The sequence below is a fragment of the Choristoneura fumiferana genome, chromosome 26 (genome assembly GCF_025370935.1).
Source record: "Choristoneura fumiferana chromosome 26, NRCan_CFum_1, whole genome shotgun sequence".
NCBI classification, from domain to species: domain Eukaryota; kingdom Metazoa; phylum Arthropoda; class Insecta; order Lepidoptera; family Tortricidae; genus Choristoneura; species Choristoneura fumiferana.
Window position 1 is genome coordinate 969,402 of NC_133497.1, and position 22,446 is coordinate 991,847.

General features: G+C 38.1%; 1 protein-coding gene across 1 annotated transcript in view; it reads right to left on the bottom strand.

Moving 5' to 3' along the window:
* The window catches only part of sli (slit guidance ligand), a gene marked incomplete in the record, with an annotated part of 169,199 nt that overhangs the window by 94,851 nt on the left and 51,902 nt on the right, over positions 1-22,446 (bottom strand). Inside the window, 1 exon segment of the mRNA XM_074108299.1 lies at positions 5,725-5,901. Within this exon segment, the coding sequence (XP_073964400.1) occupies positions 5,725-5,879 (155 nt within the window).

Here is a 22,446-nt window from a genome sequence, read left to right on the forward strand (position 1 = left end):
AACCCTAAAAATAAGGAAGGTATAGTAAGTATACAGTGTTATAGTAGTAAGTAGTCAAATTGAAAACCCCCAACAGGTTTTAACCTCCGACGGGTTAAAAACTCCGACAGGTTAGGTTATTTAACCTGTGTTTGTATGTTACGGATACAACGGGGCTGTATGTATGTGAGTAATGACAAAACAAACATTTCTTGGGTCTCATAAAGACATATTGGCAATGTGGACGCTCCCTAGCCGCCAATACGATGCTAATATGGACCCAGCCTTATATTAGGTACTGACGGGAACACAAGTGCTTATTATAAAATAGTTTTAATTAAATTGGGGAAGCAATTTACAACACGTTATTTTAATGGTACAATTGAAGTAAAAACTATCCCAAAAATAACTTAACTGTTATATACAATTCGCCCAAGACTTGTCTCTGCGGAAGAGTAATAAGGCTGGCTGCATTTCTGCGCTGGATTGTTATCCCAAGACGTTGGGCGAGAAATGCAAATAGTTTTAACAAAATAGATGTATGTATGCAATACATGTGTACGGAAACGTAACAAAAATAAAGAAAAATAATATTGTCTAAAGCAAAAAGAAATAACTAAGAGGTTAGTAGGAGACCGAAGAGCTGGCAGCTTCCTCGGACAAAGAATTAGCCTAGCTATTCAAAGAGGAAACGCTGCTAACATCTTCGGAACCTAACCTAAAGGAGTCCCTTTAAATAATATGTTTTAGTTTTTTAATGTAGATAATCTGAGTTTGTTATATTTGCATTAAAGAAAGAAAGAAAATAATTTAAAAAATACCCGGAATAATGTCTATAATAATTATAATTTATATCAGAAGGTAATAATTCATTGGTCGATGTTAAAAATGTACCACGTCAAAGGCGTGGCCACATTTTAAGTAAAAAATTCCAAATCTAAACATCTACTGCGATATTTGAAATTAATTTTAAAATGCATTGTAATTTCATCCAAAAAAACACTAATTTATGAAGGCAGAAATCAATAGTTTATCAATAAACGATGTTAACACTTTAGCTACTGATTGTACTCGCATTGATATTACACGAAAATAATACAGCTACCCCCTATTACATGTGGGGGCAGAGTAGCGTGGAAAGACAGAGACTTCAAATTATTAAGAAGCAAAAATTATATAGGTACTTTGGTTATGGTCATATTAGTTTATTTTAGCTTTCACTACTTAGAAATAAATAAAATAATAAATGAACTATATAAAATAATATATAAGCCGTGGTGGCCGAGTGGTTTGACCTATGGCCTCTCAAGCAGAGGATCATCGGTTCAAACCCCGGCTCGCACCTCTGAGTTTTACGAAATTCATGTGCGGAATTACATTTGAAATTTACCACGAGCTTTACGGTGATGGGAAACATCGCGAGTGTGAAGTACCCAATCCGCACTGGGCCCGCGTTTGAACTACTGCCCAAGCCCTCTCATTCCGAGAGTAGGCCTGTGCCCAGCAGTAGGACGTATATAGGCTGGGATGATGATGATGATGATAATATAACAGGGGATCAAAGAGCTGGCAGCTTCCTTTTTAAGTTATTTGTTTTTATTTTAATCCCCGACGCAAGAGTGGTGTTATAAGTTTGACCGCTATGTGTGTCTGTCTGTGGCACCGTAGCTCTTAAACGGGTGGACCAATTTAAATGCGGCTTTTTATTTGAAAGCAGGTCCTTAATTTTAGGGTTTATTTTATGTATGTATTTTAAGTGTAGGATAGGTAGTTTTATAATTAAATGCTTAGTGTCTATATTTCGTTCAATATAATTAAATATATTTTTCGTCAAGACTTTGAAATAAATTTTGTTTCATTTTTGACACATTTAAGGAATCAGGCGTTACTTTTTAACCCCTGACGCAAAAAGAGGGATGTTATAAGTTTGAACGTTATGTGTATCTGTCTGTCTGTCTGTGTATGTCTGTCCGTGGCACCGTAGCTCTTAAACGGGTGGACCGATTTGAATGCAACTTTTTTTATTTGATAGCAGGGTTTTAACATAATTCATCAAAATCGGTTTAGCCGTTTTGATTGAATTTTGAAGTGACAATCAGGGGTTTTTGTGGAGATAACCACCAACTTTGTCACTTCAAAGTTTAATATCTCAAAAACGGCTGAACCGATTTTGATGAAACATGACTATGAATCGCTAGAAAACTTGCTTTCAAATAAAGAAAAACTGCATTCTCATCCGTCCAGTCCACCCGCTTAAGAGCTGCGATGCCACAGAAAGACACACATAGCGGTCAAACTTACAACACCCCTCTTTTTGCGTCGGGGGTTAAAAACACAAACTTAAGAACTTACTTCATTGGGACCTTGGCAAAGTAACGCCTGATTCAATTTTTTTTTTATCTTTTTCATACATACAAAAGCTGGCTCTGAATTTTCCCTACACTGTACCCACCCCATACTAATACACCAAACGTAGTAGAAAATGGAAAAATATAACCGCAACTCATAATACAAAGTTATTGATACAGTTACCAGGTCACCCCTGCCTAGTATTTTGTATGTAAATGGGCAGTTATCAGCTACATACGTGAGTTTGCAAGATGTATAGTTAGTTTGTAGGGTTTCACGCCTTTCAATGAAGAGTTGGGATGAGAGGTGGTCGAAACCCGATACCGGTTTTCCGGTAAAGCCGAATTCGATGCCGAAATTTGGTAAGTTTTGGAGGAAGTTTTTGCAAGTTACTAAAACAATCCTTTTACAAGTTTTTATTTTTATTTTTCCTATTTTCAGCCGTAAAATATGGGGATGCAGGCAGACGAAATTATAACAGCAATATTAAAGGCCAGACCAGAATTTTAAAAAACCTCGACATATTGCGGAAAACCAATAGAACTAATTTCTTGCACTGGTAACACTAAATTCAAATGCCATCTGTCTATTGCTGTCAAAGTTTAACGTTGTTGTTAATTTGTGTTTTTGTGCGTTAAAATGCCGAGGATTATCAATAGCCTTGGAAGGAAAACATTCACAATGTATAAAAGTATTTGTCATAGAAATAGTCTGAGGGATTAGAAAATATTCCTTTAAATAACATCACTGACATCGTCAATATGACTGGTAATGAATCTCTCTCTCTGTCTGTCTGTCTGTCTGTCTGTGTGTGTGTGTGTGTGTGTGTGTGTGTGTGTGTGTGTGTGTGTGTGTGTGTGTGTGTGTGTGTGTGTGTGTGTGCGTGTGCGCGCGTGTGTGTATGTGTGTGCGTGTGTGTGTGTGCGTGTGTGTGTGTGTGTGTGTGTGTTTGATACACTTTCACGGTAAAACGGTAAATGACTTATGATGAGAGATGAGATTGAGATCAAATCTAGAAATGGAAGTTCTATGAGCGTTTCTACCGCTATCATGAATGTAAATGAACATGAATTATATCAGTTTCCTGTCGCATATAGATATCGAAGAAGTAAGAGATTGTAAGCAGGAAATTTTAATGAATTGTAATTCTACCGCTTGCACACCATCGTTTTATAAAATCCTTCCATTCTACCTGGCTCATTTCTTCAGTATAAGCGACAGGAAACTGATAGCGGTTGCAACGCTCGTAGAACCACCCAAATATCGACTACTAGTCTTACATACTTGAGATTAGGCACCGGGTGCTTCTTACGCTTGAATAAAAACAAAAATTTTAATATCCAGACCGACCAGTATGTGCACAACACTACAAAATATTGGTTACGTGAATATCAACTACCTATCTTTTCATTGTACTTGTGGTGTCTACTCTTGTGTCTGATATCCTATCAATCGTTCAAAGGTTAACTGGAAGAGATCCCTATAAGGGATAAGTTCGCCTTTGCACATCTTATTATCCTGTGCTCTGTTATTTTCATGTGTTTTTATGTACAATAAAGAGTTTTACAAATAATATACAATACAATACTATCCTACTAATGCCACTACTATTTTAAATGCGAAAGTTGGTGAGTCTGTTGATTTGTTTGTTTGTTACTTCATCACGTCTTAACCACTGAACCGCTAAACCACCGAACCGATTTAGATGAAATGCGGTATACCTACAGATAGTTTGTCCCGGAGAAGGACATAGGATGATTTTTATCACGGAGTCGCGGGTAACGGCAATGAATATTAATTTATATAATTGGCTCTACAATCATTGCGTCTCATTGAATCCATAACAAAAGCCGAATAAAACCTAATTCGCACGAGAGCTTTTGTTACGCCCGTTAAAAAGTCATTCAAATAGAACAAATTATACATTCCGAAGTATAATGTTCACACATCACTCGTCAGTGCTTCTAAGACGCGACGGTTTTTATCAAGCAGTGTTGGGCTTTAAATTGAAAATTGAATTGAAATTGGGCTAACGCCGAGTTTTGACACTTTTGACGTAACCGTTTTTTATCTCTCGTGCGGATGAGGCCTAATCTAAAACCGTAACCATAAACTTCTCGGCCTAAGCCCAGCACTACTTCCGCATCCTTTGAGCGGCATTCACAGCGTTGCATACACATGTATGGATTCACTTTCACCAAATTGCGGGTAATATCGCGTGAATATGAATTTGTGGTCGCACTGTTACTGTTATGCTATTGTTTTAGAGAAGAATTAGAGTAAATTGTTATAAATGTGAAGCTTACGTAGTTTCTTAGATATTGGCAGTAATATCGTCAATTCTAGATACAGGGTGAGGTCTTTGCAGGAGCTGATAATCAAAACATAGATTGTACTCGTCAAACTGAACGACATTATTTCAGCATCTACCAGCTGATATTGACAGCGAGTGACGTAAAGTGTTGAGACCCTATCGCTAATAGTGTCATCGGCATCATGTCTGACTCTGGTGTCAGTTATTAAGTCTATAGTGTCTGGCGTCGCTTGTAATCTCTAAGGCGTCATCTACATATGTCAATTGTAAAGTTCCCTCTCGAAAATACAAACTGGGACATGGATGCACAGAAAAAGAGACCAGCGCTGGGAATCGAACCAGGTTCTCAGCAATCCGTGCTGCGTGCCCCTACCCCTATACCACCGCTGGACAGGAGTCTAGACACAAATTGCTCCTATGCACACATATCTCAGGTTGCAATCTGAGATATGGTTTTCACGGGATACCCGTAAAAGTAGCAAATTTGGAGTTGAAATTAAAAATACAAAAAGACTCCAAAAAACCAAACATAAAGTTTCCTCTGTCACTTTTGTTGTATCCTCCAATATCGTCTGTTGTGTCCATATTATCTTTGTTTCATGAGGTGACACTAATGTCACAAGTAGTATCTTTAGTGTCATTTTTTATCATATCATATTTGTCACATATCCTGTCTATAACGTCATTTGCATCATTAGAGGTGACACTGATATTTATGTCACTTATCGTGTCTACAGTGTCATTTTTATCGTTAGTACCTAATGACGCTCGTGTCAATTATCGTAAGACAAATGATACTTGTGTCTCTTATCGTGTCTTTAGTGTCACTTTCATCTTTATAAGTGACACTTAAGTCGTCAGTGTCACTTATCGTGTCTACAGTGTCATTTTTATCGTTAGTACCTAATGACGCTCGTGTCAATTATCGTGTCTTTAGTGTCACTTTTATCGTAAGACAAATGATACTTGTGTCTCTTATCGTGTCTTTAGTGTCACTTTCATCTTTATAAGTGACACTTAAGTCGTCAGTGTCACTTATCGTGTCCATAGTGTCACCTTGCTTGTTTGATGGCAATACTTACAGTCGGAGAGCATCAGCCGGCAGCCTCCTCGGCGCAGTGAGCAGCGCGCGGTGCGCGCAGTCGGCGGCGGCGGGGCGGCACGCGCACGCCCACGGACATGCGCGCGCGCGCAGCGCCAACAGCGCGAGCAGGCAAGCCGCTAGGACCACGCGCATTGCTATTACGTCATAGTGCTTTCTGGAACAAGAGGAGGGAGACATTAGTTTCTATGGGCGTGAAAATCAGGTCGGTATAATCTGGGTCGGTAAATAGTGTCGCCCCAAGTAAGAATGCCACTATCCCATTAATATTATTAATGCGAAAGTTTGTAAGTCTGTTTGTTTGTTTGTTACTTCGTCACGTCTAAACCGCTGAACTGATTTAAACGAAATTTGGTATACAAATAGTTTGAGGCCCGGAGAAGGACATGGAATAGTTTTTATCCCGGAAAATTGTATGGTTCCCGCGGGATAGCGATAACCGAATTCTACGCGGACAGAGTAAATTAATCTCTATATAGGCACAGAATAACTAATAGTACTACCGTATAGGTACCTGTGTTTTCTGTACTGCTTACTATAAAGCGTCATTGCATTATAATAAAGAGTTATAGTTATGTAGTTATAACAATTGTATTTTTTGCATGTCTTTTTATATGTATAATTAAATTACACAGTGCATTGGTTTTATACCGTTTACCTGTGGAAGCTTTGGGATATCTTGATATTACTCCCAAGTCGCATTTATTACAATACAAACAAACCCCCCCCCCCCGCCTGTCGCCTGCGGGGTTAGCCGGTATTGGTGCAGCACTGTTAGAATCGAAATTCCGCGGAATCGGGATATATGCGACTTAGCCGTTATTAACGGTTCTAACAAGTCACTCAGCTAGCCCATTTGCTTGTGGAAGCTTTGGGATACTTTTAAGATACGATACCGAATTGCAAATTGCAATATATTTAACCGTCGCCTGCGGGGAAATGCGGTAACGGCGGGGGGTGGCCAACAGCCCTGCCAGGGCTTATTGTATACAATGCTATTAGGGCCTACGAAAACTGTCGTGGGTGCATCGCGGGCGCAACCCAATGCAAGCGACGCGCGCAGTTAGCGCTGCTCGTACGTTCAACAGGAGTCCACCCACTCCGTGCTAACCGCGTTAGCTAGCGAAGGCCCTTTGAATCGATATCCTGTGGAATTGGGATATGCCACTTAGCCGGCCTTAACGGTTCTAATAAATCACTCAGCTAGCCCGTTCGTTTGTGGAGTCTCGAGGATACATTGAAGAAGTGTTACAATTGCGATACAGTCAAACAGAGCTTGTAAGAGACGTCAGTTCGTCACGAGATTCAGCTCAAAAAAATGAGTATTGTAGAGATGGTTAAAAAATAGTTAGATTTCAATTTAATAAAACTTGATTTTGATAAATATTTGTTAATATTTCAGTTGAAGTTTCATTCATGAACATTTTTAGTTTTTTGCCCAAACCCAAAAGGTTAATACGTCTTCGAGGTTGAAAACTTATGATAAATAACCTGTTAGTTTCATTAACTTCAGAACAAGTAGATATTGCTTATATATAACATTAAAATAAATGTTAACGTAATGTAACATTCTCTCCGTTGCCTGATAATTTAGATCCTTTATTTAACGGCACCCAAAGTATGCATTAGTGTTATTTTACTTTGACCTTCCTCGTACTTTCATGTAGATCTGTAAAATGTGCATTCACATCTTCAAAGTATTCGGTTGCACGTTATGCAAGGCAATCATTAAATATGCTCGGTAAATCATGCAATGGTGGTAGCCATGCGTTTCGTATTTATGATTAATCCTTATTCGCGTGAAATATTAGGTTCAGGATTATACCTACTAAATTTACGCGGAAATTCATCAAAATTATAAAAGTTTTTACCCGACTGCGAAGAAGGAGGGTTATGTGCTTGACTATGCCTATGTCCTCTCGTAACTACTCAACGGCGGAACTGATTTTGATAAATATACGTCATTGGATTTGTGTTGATGCCGCGAGTTACACTGGGTAAATGAAATACTTGAAAAATCAAAAAAATATTTTTATTCAATCCTATCCAGGTATCAAATGAAAGCTAATAATTACCACATTCTAAATATATATGGGTTTTAATATTTTTAATCTACCATTTTCACAGAACTATTAAAAAGTGTGAAATAAAACAATACATTTAAAAAATCAAAAAACCTGACTGCCTTAAAAATACTAAAAAGAAGAAAACAAGTCTAGTGGGCTAGAACTCTGTTAAGTAGCTAACTTAAAGTTCAACAGTCGGGACCCATTCAAGTCGCGAACAGCTCAAAAATTCTTAGTACCTAATGGGTCCCCACTGTTGCACTTTAAGTTAGCTACTTAACAGAGTTCTATCTAGCCCATTAGACTTGTTTTCTTCTTTTTAGTATTTTTTAAGGCAGTCGGTTTTTTTTATACGTCCACCTCTATCGGAAAGATCAATGCCTAAGAAGCGCAGAAATTGAAAACAAAATAAACTAAATAATTACAAACAAAATATTTAATGTCACTAATGTAAGGACTACTTTAATATATGGATGATAATGCTACTTCTGGCCTGTCCTTCCTTTTCTTACAGTATGGCCTCCAAGTCCATTAGGGGCCCAGTGATAAGCTAAGTGCATGCTCTTGAGTGTACCATTACGACTCACGCGCAGCCGGCAGTTTAAAATGGTTGCTTCGGCGAAGAAGCTGCTAGAATCATCATCATCATCTCCCGTCCTGCCAAAGAGCACTGTTGCACAAAACCCTACCGTCCCGCCTGTGTAAGACAGACCCACTGCTGCAAAAGCCCTCGCAGAGCGAAACGGCTTAGCCTGTAGTTCCCATGCGATTCCAGTGCGGATTGGGAATCACACTCATCGTATTGCTTCGTACCTACATGTACATGCAGAACACACACACCACACACACACACACACACACACACACACACATACAGATACCCGATGCACACACATGTATACACAGGTAGGTAGGTTTCCGACTGATGTTTGTTTTCAGTCATAGAAATGCTCAAGGTAAAATTACATTAGGTACGATTAGCAAATCGGAAATGTTTTCTAGATATTTAATTTCAATACAATTTAATTACTATTCTCGTATTTAAATAAATATAAGCAATGATCTTCCTTTGACTTCAAAAACTATGACGTAGATGGTCCAAGTTGTACTTTATTCGGTATAAAAAAACCTCGCCATATTGAGGAAAACCAATAGAACTAATTTCTTGCACTGGTAACAATAAATTCAAATGTCAGCTGTCTATTGCTGTCAAAGTTTGGCGTTGTTTGCGCGTCGTATTTTAAAGTGTTATTTTGTGTTTTTGTGCGTTAAAATACCGAAGATTATCCATTGGATACCGAAGGTTAGCCTTGGAAGGAAAATAATTCACAATGTATAAAAGTATTTGTCATAGAAAAAGTCTGAAGGATTAGGAAATATTCCTTTAAATAACATCACCGACATCGTTGTCAATATGACTGGTATGTACCGTATAGTAATTGTTGCAATATAAAACGTAGAAGTGCTGCACTCGCGTAAAGTTTTTTATATTCCTGGTCAGCCTTATATACTGTGAAATCCGATTCGGACCCGCCGCAAACTGACATAATAGCTCTTTGACAGTGCCAGTAAGTGTCATCCTTGAGTGACATTCTTGACAGTTTATCATTTCACCACAGATAAAAAAATAGAATAATGCTGGTGCAGCAACATACGCATACCGATCGAATTTCAATTTCTATTTTTTTATACTAAGTAAATTTACTAAGAGCTTTCTATGCCTGCGGGTTACAGATTGCTTGCAAAGGGAACTAAGTGTGACGGACAGAGAACACGCGCTCGCCAAATGTACTGTCGCACTCACAATCATCCATTAAATTTTATCAGGAAAAAATAAATTTAGAGCATCAAATCCCCGAGTGCTTTAAAAAAACTAAAAAGAAGACAACAAGTAGGTACTGTAGGGACTAGACTGTATACCGCTGGCAGGTGGTAAAACTGGCTGCCTGGCACGCTAGATTGAAAGAAAGAAAGGTTTATTTTGGCTCCATAAGTACCACCTAAAACTAAGACTAGAACTAGCACTAAAACTATGTTACTTGGTGACACGGCAGGATACCAAAAAGGGTCTCCACTCAGCATTCGCAGATAGGTTTGATTGTCAGTATCTGAATCATTGTCATATGATTCATGTACTGACAAACAAGCCTATGTACTAGTAAAAGTGCTGAACCATTTTATTTTCTTTATTTGATTTTTCTTTATTTGTTTGTTTCACTAACACTACGGTAAGCATCGTACATTTAACTAACACCATGTACCTAACATATTTATAAGTAATACTAACAACTGATGGATCCTAGTTATCTGAATAAATATTTTTTATTATTTATTATTCAGCATGTGTTGCCGCACATTTTTCTGTGGAGCCCAATGCTCTGTGATTTTTTGAGAGACGATAGACAGGCTGTATACATGCCGGAGCACAGATTGCTCCTGACAGCCTGTGCGGCTGGAACTATCTCTGTAAAAATATTGCTAAGCTCCAAATACTGAATAAATCTAAATATTGAAGAAATAAAGACTTTACAGAGATAGGTCCAGAGCCGCTCAGGTTGTCGGGCAAGTTACAGTCCCTACTTACTACTTTTTGTACAATAAAGAGTACTTTTTGTACAGCAAACAAAAGAACAAACAAGTGTAGTGGTCTAGAATCTGTTAAGTTACTTAAAATTCAGCTCGCACCTCAGAGTTTTTCGAAATTACGAAATTACATTTGAAATTTATCACGAGCTTTGGTGAAGGAAAACATCGTGAGACCTGTACAAACGCGTGAAGCAATTCAATGAACTGTGTGAAGTTCCCAATCCGCGTGAGAACTACGGTCCAAGCCCTCTCATTCTGAGAGGAGGCTTGTGCCCAGCAGTGGAATGAATATAGGCTGGGATGAACTTAAAATTCAACATTAAAATATTAAATTCCTTTTCCGTTTTCTCCCCCAACACGGTTATTGAAGCGAACCCGGAATATGGAAGTTCGCACGCATAAGGTATGTCCGAGTGTTCGACACTGCTGTATCACGATTGCTAATGAAATATGTCCAACTACTGGGACAGACGAGCACTCGTACCGTACGATTACCTTATTTAATTTAGTGGAATTTAAAAGCTCCAAGAATGTAATTTTGCTTTACTTATCTTATTTGTTAGGTGGTAACAAGTGAAGCTTAAGTGAAATTACTGGCACTTGAGGTATCCCATCTTAGGCCTCTAGGTTGGCAACGCATCTGCAATACCTCTGGTGTTGCAGATGTTTATGGGCGGTGGTGATCTCTTTAACATCAGGAGACCCACTTGCTCGTTTTCCATCCAGTAGAATAAAAAAAATAGCTATATCGAAAATACAAACTGAGACAGGATGCACAGAAAAACCAGAAAAAGAGACTAGCGCTGGGAATCGAACCCAGGTCCTCAGCAATCCGTGCTGCGTGCTATAACCCCTACACCACCGCTGGACAGGAATCTAGACACGAATTTTCCCTATGCATACATATCTCAGGTTGCTTATTTCTACTACGCTACTTATGCAGCAGCACTAGCGACATCTATGTTTCCGCTCTCATCGAGAGAGGTCACACTCTCTCGAAACCAACCGCTCACCCAGACAAGAGATGTCGCTACTAAGCAATCAAATTATGATTGGATTATTGATCCAAAAAATTGGTGTCTAGATTCCTGTCCAGCGGTGGTGTAGGGGTTATAGCACGCAGCACGGATTGCTGAGGACCTGGGTTCGATTCCCAGCGCTGGTCACTTTTTCTGGTTTTTCTGTGCATCCATGTCTCAGTTTGTATTTTCGATTTGGTTTCACGGGATACCCGTAAAAGTAACAAATTTGGAGTTGAAATAAAAAATACAAAAAGACTCCAAAAAACCAATCATAAAAAAATTGCTGTTAAAAAATGCAGGCGTTTAAACATTCCGTCCGCGACTGTACGTTAACTCGATCTGTCGGCCCGTGATTGGCCGCCCATAATTGTATCACTTGTGCGCCCCATTGTACGCTGTGCCAATCCACTGCATCGCTTCTGTGCTCGCATGTACCGCTGTGGTACTGTGTTAAATACAAGTGAGTAATTCGTAAGGTTATTTTTTTTTAATGAAATAAATTTAAATAAGATTGGGTTTTGGAGTCTTTTGTGAATTACGGGATGACCGTAAAAGTAACAAAATTCGGAGTTGAAATAAAAAATACAAAAAGACTCGAAAAACCAAACCTAATTTGATTGCTTAATAGCGACATCTCTTGTCCGGGTGAGCGGTTAGTTCCGATGGGGTGCTGAAAGTATCTCGATGAGGGCTAAAGCATAGATGTTGCAAGTGTCGCTGCTTAATGTCAAATTTCAAATCATTTATTTAGTAAATAGGCCGCAATGGGCACTTTTACACGTCATTTTTTAAACTACCAGTGCTTTCGGAAAGACCATCATTGCCAAGAAGAATGCGCCGCAAGAAACTTGGCAGAAAGTCATTTTTTCAACATAAAATAATTACCAATAAAATACTTAAAAACTACAGTACACAATTAAATAAAAAAAAATACAAAAAATAATAATAATAATACAGGGATGTATGGGGTCCCTTAGTTACAAAACTAAACACTAACTATTATCTACGTTCAGTGGAATCGTAGACTGCTTCCACCGTCATAAATGAAAAAAAAAAACTGAAATTTACATTTCAGGTGAAGTAACCATTAAGCTTTTGGATTCCGAATGCAAGCTCACGTCTGCCGCACCCAAGTTAGGTCACACGAACTCATGTCATGCTCTGAAAGCAGAGCGGTACCGAGGGCATGGTATTGCTTCCGTTCGTCCTTTCGTCGTTCCGTCCGTTAAGTGACTAAACAAGAAACAAACAAGCTGAGATATGTAATGCATAGAAGAAATTTGTGTCTGTACTCCTTCCTGTCCAGTGGTGGTGTAGCGGTATAGCACGCAGCACGGAAAGCTAAAGATCTGAGTTCGATTCCCAGCACTGGTCTCTTTTTCTGGTTTTTCTGTGCATCTATGTTTCAGTTTGTATTTTCGATAAAATTAAATACAAATAAATTAAATGAAACGAAAATAAAATGACTCATTTTGCTTCAGTGCTAAGATGCGTGACATATCTAACATCTAAACAGGTACATTGGCAAGCAAACGTTTGCGACAAACAGATTTAACTTTATTGATTATGTTGAAAATATTGTAATACTTATTTAAATACCCTATGTCTCTCTGACAGTTATGAGAAATCTAACGATACCCCATGTGTCAAAATCCGTCCAGCCGTTAAGCCTGCAGAGAGGACCTTAGGTTCTATAACTTTTGACCTTAAGGTTGCAGGTGAGTGAGAGATTTGTTTCAGTTCATTTATGATTAGGTCTAGGTCGGAGATTAGGACTAGGTTGTCTTTTAATTTTTTTATAATAATATTTTTTTAAATCTGTTGAAAAATACCACGCGAATACACAACGCAAAAGCAAAATCTTGCATATTCCCAAGTCTAATATCCACTTAAAACATGGCACTTTTGCTTCCACCCGAACAAACAATAAAATTATAACAGAAGCACTCTTGATATCAAATTGGAATTTAAAAAAGCCCCGGCTGTATGGAGCGATTTCCTTCGCTCGAGAGGGCTAAAAAAAGGCGGGCCTGTTGGCTGTGGTTAGGTTATGAATACGAGTTTTTTTTTCACGGGGTTCCGTAGGTTTTCTTTGATGTTAACCAACAGGGGCTTATAACGTTTAATTAACGTGCATTGCAAAGACAAGACGAAATGATGTACTTACATATTGCAGTGCAATAAACATCTTAATGGTTTGGGTTGTGCATGCGCGAAGGCTATTTTTTACAAGCTTTTTATTTAGTTTCACCCGTCCCGTTGTCTGTCTGTCTGTCTGTCTGTAATCAAGTTTTGCAAGTTAAATTCGAACAACTGCCAGTAAGTAGTTGGATTGACTTGAAATGTGGTATACTTATGTAAATTGCGTGACAATACAATAATCTGGTAGTGATATCCTGGTAGTCCGTCCAGGATCGCCTCCGCAGGACGGAACTCTTCAGTGGTTAATGGCATCAACTTGAAATTTGGCATGCAAATATAGTTTGGGTGACAATACAAGTACAGTCAACAAAAAGTAGGTACATTTAGGAAAAAATAGCTTGTACCTATTAAAAGTTAAATAATTGCTTTATTGTTTAATAGTATTAGTTAATATTAATTAGCGTCAGAACGGGAGTTGTGTAGGTCAAGAGGTGAGGCCGTTGCCCACCAGTGGGGCATTATATAGGCTATACCTTTCCTCGCCAACTACTCATACGCACTCAATATTATACGCACTGCCGGTTCGACGCCAACGATCTACATATACGTCCATTACTTCAATGCAAAAGCAATCTTCGTTAAATTGTGTTAAGGTTGAATTTCAGACATTGCAATGTAGAAGCCTGGCGAATGGGTGATGTCCACAGATATAGATACATCATCCATATCTGTGATGATGTCTTTTTGACGTGGCGGCAAAAAGGTTAAAAAAACGGTAACAGTAGTGCAAGATCTTAAAGAACGTGGCAAAAAACGGAACTAACGCGGCTATCTTGCAAACCTTCACAGTTTACCATTCTCATGTAATATATTATTTGGACCAAATTTAAAGTATCCGTTTACTGTAAGTGGATTAAATTTCATTTCATACATATCTTAAATACTCCAAAAACCAATCTTAATATCTTAAAAGCAAAAAAAAACACAAATATTTCATTTTCCCTATCAAACTGTTACCCTAAAATATTATCAGTGTGATACGAAGATTCCTAAAATATCTATTACAGATCTATTCACCCAATTGACACCTGTCAAAAAGTGATCCGCTAGCAATCTGTCAAAAGCTGAAGCTAATTTTCTAGCGGACACTTCCGAACGCATTCATCTCTTTCTAACGTCATCCTACAGTGTCTGACGGAGAGAAGTGATGAGAGGAATTGTGATTTCAATTGCGTTAGCTAGACAAAGGCCGCTGTCATTTTACCTGGTTACCCAAAGAGAAACTCCAATAAAACGCCACACACTTTGCCACTTGCAAACACCACAGGCGTCAAAAACACAAAAAGAATGGCATCCTCGCCAAATTCTTAATAAAATGGCTGTCTAAAGCCATTGTGGGAGTACAAAGAACGGTAGCTCAACAAACGCTGACCCATTTTAGCACAATGTTGTTCAATAATAAAACTCCGGGACCGCCATCTTTGATTGAAATGTCAAAACGATGACAGGTTCAGACATTACGGTGAACTGTTAGAGTTGACTTTAAATGGAGATATTGCTAATACCTTTAAGGCGTGCGTATTTTTAACCCGTGACGCAAAAAGGGGGGTGTTAAAGTTTGATACCAATATCTGACTGTCTGTCTGTATGTCGGTCTGTCTGACTGTTTGTCTGTCTGTGGCACTTTTCTTAGTTGGTTACGTTACTTCTTTGACATTAATACGACGGGATTAATTTGGCTATTACGGGATATATTCCCATTTAATCGGGATAATAATCCCAAAATTTCAGCCGGTAAGTTCTTCAGATGCATGAAATTTTCCAAGTGTTCCATTGATGTAATTATTGGGAATTCCCACGGGAATATAGTAAAAAAAATACGGGAATATAGTAAGTACCTAGTAGTATTTCTTGACTTTTTTTTGTCCCAGTACGTCACGGATACCTAAATGTATTCTGTTTTTCTTCCTTTAAATCTCGACTGCCAAATTTAACAGTTCTAGTAAGGACTAATATACAAAGAATAATCTTTATGACGTCTTCATTAGATGACTTGTTGATTTCAAATTAGACTGTACTATAATTGAAAAACAAAGTTCTTTTCTTTAGTTTATTCGTATGCATTATACCTATGGCTTTCATAACTGCCAAAGGAACCCGCAGCATTTGAAAATGGAACAAAGAACGAGGTGTGAATTGAAGTTTGAAAACGGAACAATACAGTTTGACAGTTCAATACTTTTTCTAAAAGGCTTAGGAAGCTGCGTTTCGGCGTTTTATTTTTAAATTTTTAACTAGCCATGATTTATGGACTATAGAGCGCAGCTAACAGCCAAGCTTTTAATTGACGTGAGAAATTAAATAATCTTAGTAATATTGTAATGTGGATGTTTGTGTATGGAATTTGAACGTTTCGACCGCTCGTTTTAACAACGTTACCATTTTACGATTAATACTAGATACAGAAGAGGTCAAAGATATCTTTACACTTTACTACATTGTCTCTGTCACTTAATGTTTGTACGTTTGTACAAAATTGTCATATGGCACGGCATACAGAAAGTTTGTAAGTCTCTTTGTTTGTTACCTCATCACGTCTAAACCGCTGAACCGATTTAGATGAAATTTGTTACAGATACAGATAGTTTGAGTCCCGGGGAAGGAAATAGGATAGTTTTCCCGGAAAATTGCTCACGGGATAGCGATAAACGAATTCAACGCGGACCGAGTCGCGAGAAACAGTTAGTATGGTACATACCGGGTGGGCTTTGGAACAGGAGCAAAAAATCAAAACGCAGATTCTGCTACTCAAATGGAACTACTTTAGTTCTGTAACTTTCAAAAATTAAATAATTTATTGAATCAGGCGTTACTTTGCGGAGGTCCATATCAATGAACTAAAATAATTTCCTTGCTCACCCGCGACCTTACGATAGCTAAGCTTATGCAAAATGCAGTTCCTCCACCTCCACACTGTAAGAACACACACAAATCACACAAACCCATCTATCACCACCACCACACTACACTGACACGTTTCGAACTCAACCAGAGCTCATCTTCAGAGTGACACGAACCGTACACCATGCTACCAGTTGTTAGACTAACGAACCACAACCACCGTTTTAACTTGTCACTGTAACTCCCCAAGTACCCACATTCAAAAATTAAGTAATTTTATCATTATGTTTATTTCAAACAAATTAAATGGTATTTTCAATATACGGCATCCAATAGCCTAAATGACATCGTCTGTCACTTAACAAAATGACCGATTTCGCAGTACATTGCTGGTCCAATTAAACTTTAAATTACAATAAAAATCATAATACAAGATATTTTCAAAAGTTGTAGAAGCTCAGCTCAGCTTTAGCTCAAGATGAAGAGTGGAAGCTGTGGTTTAATTTTTTGCTTTTTTTATTCTACTGGATGGAAAACGAGCAAGTGGGTTTCCTGATGGTAAGAGATCACCACCGCCCATAAACATCTGCAACACCAGGGGTATTGCAGTTGCGTTGCCAACCTAGAGGCCTAAGATGGGATACCTGAAGTGCCAGTAATTTCACCGGCTGACTTACTCTCCACGCCGAAACACAACAGTGCAAGCACTGCTGCTTCACGGCAGGATTAGCGAGCAAGATGGTGGTAGCAATCCAGGCGGACCATGCACAAGGTCCTACCACCTGCAACATTGCTCCTGTTACAGAGCCCACCTTGTATACTAGCGAGGCGCCCCGGCTTCGCGTTGCATACAAACATACGAAGCTTATTTCATTATATTAGTGTAGATATAGCACTCAATCAGTGGGTCCCGGGTCCCAATTCAGGGTGTCATCGTAAACCAAGCAATTGGCGTCATTGGGGTCAACTGGGGTCACTATCGAACAGCTGACGTCACCGAACCGGTCGTTGACATAGACAGACAGACAGACATAAATTTTGTAGCCTGTTTAGCCTTGGGTGAATACAGTCATGTTTAACGATAGGTTCTTTACAGGGGTTCAGTTAAAATAACCCAATTATGTATTTACTAACATTACAATACAATTCGTCTCTCTTTCTTGACTCTTTATTGCACCTATATCAAAATACAAACTGAAATATAGATGCACAGAAAAACCAGAAAAATAAGATTAGCGCGGGAATCGAACCCAGGTCCTCGGCATTCCGTGCCGTGTGCTATACCGCTACACCACCGCTGGACAAGGATACAGACACGAATTTCTCCTATGCACCTCATTATCTCAGCTTGTGTTGTCTCTTATTTAGCCACTTAAGCAGCGACACTAGCGACATCTATACCGTAGCCCTCATCGAGAAATTTTTCGGCACCTGGACAAGAGATATCGATTTAAGCAATCAAATTAAGATTGGTTTTTTGGACACCAGAAATAGTAAGCGATACAGAAATCAGGTACGCAGAGAGAAAACTACAAGGGAAGCAATGGGCGGCCTTATCGCTTCAGAGCGATCTCTTCCAGCAACCTTTTTTAACAGAAGGAAATAAGGACTAGATTACAGCAGGTGGTGCATTTTCAGCAGTAGATCAGAATATTAAGACTGGCTAATGGCTCTTACAGACTGGCTAAAACCAAAAAGTCTTTTCTGGGAAATTGCATACGTTTTTATAATAAAATTCCAAAAAATATTATAAATGAAACGGATACAAAATTCAGATCTATTGTCAAGAAGACATTAATATCAAAGGCGTATTATAAAGTTAATGATTATATCATGGACAGGGATATTTGGAAATAATTCCGTTCCGCATTAGCGATCCCTTCAAATAGCGAACCTACTGTGTTAAAAATAAAGTTGTGTTAAATACTTGTGATGTATACATGTCATTTAATAATATTGTTAATCTGTTTTAAAAAAAAATATATATACCTCGTTGAGTTTCTGCCGGATTCTTCTCAGCAGAGGTTTTTTCCGAACCGGTGGTAGATTTTTTTTGACATTCATAAGTGCTTGTTGTAGCCTGAATTGAATAAAGATATTTTGACTTTGACTTTGACTTTGACTTTGATTAAGAGCGTTTATACCTGCTGAGCTGGCAACGTTGCAATTTTGTTAGTTTTTCTCGATTATTCCATAGAAAATGAATAAAAATTAATAATGTTGTCTGATAGAACACTTCTTAATATATAAGTTACCGTGTCTACTTCAATAATTATTCGAGATAAACTTTTATATTCCTTAAAAACGAATTTATGTTTATGACCGGTTTTTAAAGAAAATAAAAGTCTATAACGATCATAATTATTGGAGTAGACACATTAACTTATATAATATATAATGTTAACTACGTACAACATGGTTCCGTATTTGGGTCCCCCACGTGGATAGATAAGCACTGAGTATGATGGATTAGGTCTTGAGAAATAAACTGACGGACATACATTGCTTTTCCACCGCGCTCCTCGTAATGCGATAGTCCCGCTTATATTATAAATGCGAAAGTTTGTTAGTGTGTTTGTTATCCTTTCACGTCTAAACCGCTGAACCGGTAAACAGATAGTTAACGTTCTGGGGACGGACATAGAATAGTTTTCGAAGGCGCGGGAAATAGCTAGTATGTTTATTAGTATCACCCTGAAATGGCTGGACGAATTTGAATGAAATTTGGTATGTTGATAACTGGACGTGTAGAATAACGTATAGGCCACGTTTATCCCGATATCCCACAGAACCTGGATAAAATCACGAAATGTCAACTTTTTTAGCAGTAGAAAAAGAGTAAACAATCTTTTCGAGTCTTTTTATTGAAAAACGTTTTTAAAAAAAGTAAGTATTAATTAAGAAAAAAAAAGTAAAAATTTGGAATTGAAATAAAAAATAGAAAAAGATTCCATAAACCTATCTTAATATTAATAAAGATACCAGAAGAATGTAAATGATAATACAATATGTCCATTGCTAATGTACATGTTATATTAAATGTTGCCGTGACTTAGTTATCAATAAAAAGACATCAAGATCGCTTACCTTTCGCGTGCTAAAAAACGATCGAAGTACCTATAGTTTTAGATACCTATATAAAAGCTGCGTTTCCACATACATACATACATACATATGGGTATAATTCTAAGAATTATTATTCGTAGGTTTCCATCAATAATTTGCGAGAATGTGTTTTTCATTAACCAATAAATGCTCCCGCTCCTCCGCTTAGCTGCTTCCACCAGAGCCAGAGCTTAGATGCGCTGTGCGAGGAGGCCTGTGCATATCATATATATAATATCAGGCCGAGATAACGCCCCCGATACGCAGTAGCTCGTCATAATGCCATAAATCTCTCACTAATCATGTTTGAACAGCCGACGTCAGAACGCGTACAGCGTACACTCACCAGCACCAATGTCACACAACAAAGAATAGAATAGAATAGAATAGAAAATATTTATTTTTGAAAAACTACGAACACAATAATACAGCTTGTGATACAACTAAACAAAACAATAAACTTATACATGTAGTTGGTGCAAAAAGGACACCCCTCAGTGTGTGTCATGGCACGCGGTGCCACGACGCTGATTTTTAGTGGGTCCACAGTAACTTAAAACTAAACCAAGTTAGACAAACACAAGAATACCTACATGACATACAATTAAACCTAAAATAAAAAGAGAGAAAAGTGACACACATTACGCAATGGAGCTTACAGGCAAAAACAATCTTGTGCAATATACGCTATCTTAAAATTGGAACAATCACAAGTATCAAAAAAAATAGGCAATCATACACAATAACACAAAACAATTACAACAATTAGACAAAATCCGGCCGAAATTGAATACAAACTGAAATATAGATGCACAGAAAAACCAGAAAAATAAGACCAGCACTGGGAATCGAACCCAGGTCCATGGCATTCCGTGCCACATGCTATACCGCTACACCACTGCTGCAGTTCAGTTTGTATTTTCAATTTAGGTTTTACGGGATGACCGTAAAAGTAAAAATTTGGAATTGATTTAAAAAAATCAAAAATATTCCAAAAAAACAATTTTAAAATTCGGCCGGGCTAGGCGGCAAAGCGTGCATAAATATATAGAAATAGAAATAGAAATAAAAAACATATATTCGTCACAAAGTAGCGTAACATAACAAAAAGATATTAAAAAATTAAGAAAGTTGTCAAAGTCAAAGTCAAAATATCTTTATTCAATTTAGGCTTTAATAGCACTTATGAATGTCAAAAAAAATCTACCACCGGTTCGGAAAAACCTCTGTTAACAAGAGTCCGGCAAGAACTCAACGAGCTATATTATTTAAACATATTTTGTATAACTGATACGTCTTTATTTCTAGGGCCACATATTTTTCATGCTACGCTGTGGCACTATTACTGCAGGTGACTATACAAGTATACAGAGGGCTTACTCTGAAATTCGTAAATCCTAGTTCGTATCGTACCGTCCCTCTCACTCTTGTATTAAATAATATTAGCGTCAACGAGACAGTACGATACGAACTTCGATTTTCGCATTTCGTAGACCTCCAGGCGCTTACACTGTCGTGCTAAATTGAGTGGAAACGCAAAGAGTCGTTAGCTTTGTCGTTGTTATAAGAAACACAAAAAGTCAATCGTGGCGCTTAGGATTCCGAACATCACAAGGAAAAGGTTTTTGTATTTTTTTTAATACAAGTGCGGGTACAAGTTTCTTCTGGCTGTATACTTTTTGCTGACTGCGGTGCGTTAGTCGCATAATTTTCACAAGTCATAATAGGTATATGTTTTTAAGAATTTTTGTTACTCATAATTTTTATCCCGCCGAAAGCGTAATTTTTGCTGAAATTTTAAATGGTCATCCTATAACCTATAGGTAACTGTAGGTTGGGTACTATTACTTATTCTGTGGTTAGGTTAGGTTTGTTTAACAACTATTCTGTACAATTAATAGATTCAGAGAATAAAGAGTTATGGCAAACATTACACGGACCCGTTGACTGTACCTACATGGACTTCGAAAATACAAACTGAAACATAGATGCAAAGAAAAACCAGAATAAGAGACCAGCGCTGGGAATCGAACCCAGGTCCTCAGCGTTCCGTACTGCATGCCATACCCCTACACTACCACTGGACAGGAGTACAGACACGATTTTTTCCTATGCACCACATCTCAGCTTGTTTGTTTCTTATTTAGGCACTTAAGCAGCGACACTAGCGACATCTATTTTTTTATCGAGAAACTTTTAACACTCCATTGGAACTAACCGCTCACCCGGACAAGAGAGATTGCATCCAAACTACATAATACCAATACAATTAGAATGACGTGAAATTTGACACGGATATGGCTTAACAACGCTGGTGGTCTAGTAGTTTGGCCCATGGCCTCTCAAGCAGAGGATCGTGGGTTCAAATTCGAGCTCGCACCTCTATTTTTTTGTTTTAGTTTTAGGTTTATTTTTATTTTATGTAAGTGTTTTAACTCTAGGCTAGTTCTTTTTTAATTTAATGCTTATTATTTATTTTATTATTCTTAATCCTACTAATTATAAAATGCGAAAGTTTGTGAGTGAGTGAGTGAGCGAGTGAGTGCGTATGTTTGTAACTCCTTCAGGCTGAAACGGCTGGACAGATTTGGATGAAACTTGGTATGTAGATAGCTGGACATATGGAATAAAACATAAGCTACTTTTTATCCCGATATTCCCACGGGATAGGGATAAAATCTCGAAACAACAACCGCTGGGCTTACGAGTAGAGTCATGAAATGTAACGTCAATGAAAAGCACGATTTAATTTACCGGGAATTCCCACGGGATTTTTTAAAAATCCCGAAATTTCAATTCAGTTTCTGGATCTAATGTGTCGCTGGATCGTGGGCGAAGCCGCGAGCAAACTCGAGTGGTCAATAAATCTAATTTGTACTA